The sequence below is a fragment of the Galleria mellonella genome, unplaced genomic scaffold (assembly GCF_026898425.1).
Source record: "Galleria mellonella isolate WM207_F2 unplaced genomic scaffold, CSIRO_AGI_GalMel_v1 utg59, whole genome shotgun sequence".
In the NCBI taxonomy this organism is placed as follows: Eukaryota; Metazoa; Arthropoda; class Insecta; order Lepidoptera; family Pyralidae; genus Galleria; species Galleria mellonella.
In genome coordinates, this window is record NW_026442125.1 from 1,675,709 (window position 1) to 1,680,636 (window position 4,928).

General features: G+C 51.6%; 2 protein-coding genes across 2 annotated transcripts; both read left to right on the plus strand.

Annotated features, from left to right (window-relative positions):
* The first annotated feature begins 257 nt into the window (after positions 1-257).
* LOC128201754 (uncharacterized) lies at positions 258-1,655 on the plus strand. The gene is made up of 3 exons (XM_052899623.1): positions 258-874; positions 995-1,428; positions 1,501-1,655. Exons 1-3 carry the CDS (start codon positions 258-260, stop codon positions 1,653-1,655), a joined length of 1,206 nt encoding a protein of 401 aa, XP_052755583.1.
* Positions 1,656-1,682: 27 nt separating this feature from the next.
* LOC128201755 (uncharacterized) lies at positions 1,683-2,492 on the plus strand. Its single transcript, XM_052899624.1, has one exon. It carries the CDS (start codon positions 1,683-1,685, stop codon positions 2,490-2,492), a length of 810 nt encoding a protein of 269 aa, XP_052755584.1.
* Positions 2,493-4,928: the final 2,436 nt, after the last annotated feature.

The window sequence follows — 4,928 nt, forward strand, 5'->3', positions numbered from 1 at the left end:
CGACTTTGAAAAACGTGAATTTTTCACGTTTTTCCCGCATAACTTTCGAATTTTCCTCCCGCGCCTGTCCCGATTCTTTCGTTTCTGCCATCTACCCGTCGCCCCGCGTCCGACGAGCCCACTCTCGGTCCGATCGGAGCAACTTTCGGAAAGTTGTCATTACTTAGGAACGCTTACTGCCGTTAGATTCAGAAACAAAGTTAAATTTCTTTTTAAATTAAGAACCGCTACCGTAATTGTATTCAACTAGATAGAAAATGCCGTTAGCACGGTCCCCGCCCAGGAGGCCGGTTAATTTGCCTTCCGAGGCGGCCGAGGCGCGGAAAGCGGAGGCCTCAGTCGCGCGGTCATCACCACCTCCGTCGAGCTCTTCATCTACCGATTTCTTACCGACCTGGAGACCGATAGTGGATTCCAACCCCGCAACTGACAGCCCTGACGCATCTCAGGCAACCGATATTACCGATAGCCAGGAACAAACGCCGATGTCTCCACTCGACATTGGCACTCTCATCCAAGAATCATTGGGTAAAATCAAGGACAACCTCACAGCTATATCTACAAAAGTCTACGAGGGGACCTATCTCTCCAGAGTAAACAAAGATAGGATCAACTCCACAGCTCTCGGCTCTATCAAAGAAGTCGAAAACATTCAGACCCTACTTGGAACACTGCTCAGTTTACCGTCTCCTCTTGCTAGGCCGGATACCACCCTCGAAACTACTATTCGTACCGACCAAACTGACGCATCAGTCGCCACAGAAATAGAAACGCTAAAGAGCGACATCGCCGAAATCAAGGCCCTGCTCACCTCCAGACCTAAGACCACCTATGCGGCGGCAGCGGCGGCAACCAGGAAGCCAGCAACGACGCTGTGAGCACCTGTGAACAAACCAGTTCGAAAGTATAGACCGGCAATCATAGTCGAGTCGAAAAACGAAGCCAAAAGCAGCGAAGAGACTCACCAAAAATGGCGACAGGCCGTCTCTTTTAGGGACACCAACTTCACCCCTGCCAACGTTAAATATGTGTCGAACAATAAGATCAGGGTAGAATTCGACACCCAGCAGGAACTGGACACAGCCATAGAGAAGGTAAACAAGCCCACCTCCTCCGTGAGTGCGGTCATCGCCAGGAAACTCAACCCTATGTTCATCCTGAAAGGTATATCTAACAGTACACCCGTGGAGGAACTGACCGACATTATCACCACACAGAACGATTGCGTGAAGGAAGCGACTACTCCCGACGCTACAACCGGAGATATCAAATTCGCATTCAAACGAGGCAACAGAAACCCTCGCCTTTACAACGCGGTGTTCACCGCCTCCCTCGCCTGTACAAATCCATCGTCGACGCCCACCACATTAACATCGATCACCAGCGGGTACACGTGGAAGCGTACACCCCGCTTCTCCAATGCTTCAAGTACTTGAGGTTCGGGCACTCTAGGAAAAAGTGCACTTATGAAAATACAATTTGCTCCCATTGCTCCTCCAGCGGTCACCAGTACCGAGACTGCCCACACAAAGCAGACTCTAGCCAGGCCAAATGCTACAATTGCGCCCAACGGAAATCCGCAGCCGACTCCTCCAAGCAATCCACCCACTCGCACAGCGCCACATCCTCCTCGTGCCCTCAGGTGGTACGAATGATGAATTTAATTAGAGAAAGGACAGATTATGGCCACTAGACACAAAGACAATAGCAACCGGCATCGCCACCAAACACGCCAGCAACGCAGACATAGAAATCCACACGCTTTAAGGTTCCTTCAAGCCAATCTAGGCAAAGGATTCCAAGCTCAGCACGAATTCTTCCAGTATTTTCATAACAACGACTACCAAATCGCACTCATAAACGAACCCTACACCGGCTCTGGAACCACTGTCACAAATACTCACGGACACGACGTTTACCAGTACACCGATGGCAGCCGTGTCAAAGCTTGCATAGTGGTCAAAAAAGGAAACATCTCTACTATCGGAATGAGGCAGCATTCCAGCCCTAATCTGTGCTCGATCCGAATCAACCTCAACGGTGCGAAAGTCTATGTCACGTGCATCTACCTCGAACCCCGGATAAGCGGGGCGGCTGCGGCCGCACAAAACTGCATCGTTGACCGAACACTCCGTGATCTGGAGGAATTTGTTCAAGCCAACCCTGACGCCGCTCACATCATCGGAGGGGATCTCAACGGATGGCACCCCATGTGGGGCTCTCCTAGAGCTAACCGTCGAGGTAATGAGATCGCCGAGTTTATAATGACGTCCAACCTGATTGTGTGCAACACGGGTGTCTCCCCCACCTTCGTCTCGACAACATCCGGTGCAGTTCGAGAGTCAATAATAGACATCACTCTGGCCTCTGGCCGGGCTGCGGACAGAATATCTAATTGGAGGGTCAATCCCGACGCATGTCCAGCATCAGACCATCATGCGGTGGAATTCTTCTATGATGTCAACAAACGCGATCTGAACCGCCATGCATAACTCACCACTTTCAAATACGCCACCGCGGGGGTCTCTTGGAGTGAGTTCAAGGACAGGCTCGACGAGCTACTCCCTGCGGAATTAAAAGAATACACTGACATCCCAACCATGAACTCAATGGAATTGGAGAACTTCATAGAGGAATTGACAACTGCAGTACAAACCGCATGCGTACAATGGCTTCCTTGCACCCAACCCCGCACTGCCAGGTGTCCGTGGTGGAGCGAGGAGTTGGAAAGCAGCAAAAGGAAAGTCATCCGGCAACACCACAAATTAATTAGGCTGAAACGGCAAGGCAGACCCCTGGAAGAGGCTATAGCGGTCAAGAACTCCCTACGTGCGGAATACTCCAAACTATTTAATGAAAGCTCCACCAGGCACTTCCGAGAATTTTGCAACCGGCAGGGAAAGGAAGACGTCTGGTCCGTCACTAACCGGATCGTCAAAACGCGTCCCTGCCCGCAGCCCCCATCCACTGTCCAGAAAGCTGATGGCTCATTCACCCGCAATCCACAGGAAACCGCAGAGGTGTTACTCGACAAATACTTTCCGGATGACACTGCGGACACTAGGCAGTCGCATCTCAAATATCGGCAGGCGAGAGAGTCACCGCCCCCCATTAACCGAGACGAGCCCCCGTTCACGAAAGAGGAAACACTACTGGCGGCCAGGGAGATGAACCCGAAGAAGGCACCTGGACCGGACCATCTGACCGCTGACATTGTTCTAGCGGTCACTGAATCCCTCCCCGAGGTCGTCACAGCGATCATGAACAGATGCCTCACGATCGGCTACTTTCCTAAAGTATGGAAAGTGGCCCGTATAAAACTCATTCCGAAGAACGGGCAGGGCAACGGCAACGCCGAACAACCTAAATCGCGTCCAATAGGTCTCCTCAATAACATGGGCAAGCTTCTAGAAAAACTCATTACCCGACGTCTCACTCACCACATCCACACGACCAACGCCAACAATACCCAGCAATATGGGTTCAAGCCTCAGGTCTCTACCGCCCACGCCCTCGACAACGCCATTAACCATATAAAAGCCGCCTCTACAGCACGAGACCAGGTCCTAGCCGTGTCGTTGGACATCAAGGCAGCATTCGACTATGCTTGGTGGCCTATTATACTCAGCAGACTCCGACATATCAAGTGTCCGCGCAACTTATATTGCATTTTGGACAATTACCTGAAGGACCGTTGGGTAACATTGAATCTGGCCGATGTCACGGCAGCCAAACCACTGTCCAGAGGCTGCATCCAAGGTTCAGTCTGTGGCCCGACCATGTGGAATCTGGTCCTGGACGAGCTGTTCGATCTGCATCTGCCGGAGGGGTGTCATCTTCAGGCCTTTGCAGATGACGTCCTGCTGATTGTGCGTTCGGACTGCTCCTCCAGGCTGGAACAAACCACAAATGAAGCCCTCAACATAATCCACCAATGGGGTCTCGACTCCAAATTAACATTCGGTCCATCGAAGACCGTCGCCGTCCCATTTACCAGCCGGGCTCGCAAGTGCCGTTTATACATGGACGGGCAGCCTATTCCTCTCTGCAACCAGATGAAACTACTCGGAGTAATCATCGACAGGAAACTCAAATTCGTCAACCACGTCAATTACGTCATAGATAAATGCAAAAAATTTTACAACAAACTCATCCGTTTCATCCGTCCCACCTGGGGAATAAACCCACATAACGTTAAGACTCTTTACCTTCAAGTTATCGAACCCATCCTTTGTTATGCATCCTCTATCTGGAGTACAGCCCTCAAATATAAATACTGTCGAGACAAACTCGTGGCTCTGCAGAGAGGAGTAGCCATCACCATCATAAGAGGCTTCAGAACCCTAAGCTCTCCCGCGGCAATCACGCTGGCCGGATTATTTCCCGTATGCGGGAGAATCAGGGCGGCGGCGCAATCCGAGTCGGCCCGCATCAAGAAGGTCACCGACGCACTCCCGCATGACATCCCACTGGACTCACCTGCACCTCCTTCGGACCTCTTACACCCCAGCCTGCGCCGAGGCATCACTTACCAGGAAGCACACACCGTCGAACAAGTCACTGAACTTCTAAGCACAGACTCCTACTCCTGCTACACTGACGGGAGTAAGCACGAACGTGGAGTCGGCGCCGCTATGATCATCCGAAGCCCAGGCGGGGCAACCATCGCTACCAAGAAACTCAAACTTCACGGAGCGTGCTCGGTCTTCCAGGCGGAGATGGTCGCCATCGACCGGGCCTGCGAACACATCCTGCATAACAATCTCACACCTGCAACTGTCCTAACAGACAGCATGTCGTCCCTTCTGGAACTTGCCAACCCAAACAGTACCAATCATTTAGCCAACAGCACTCTCCATACCTTGCACAAAGCCAAACTTAAAGGACTACAGATATCATTCATATGGACCCGTTCGCACATTGAGATA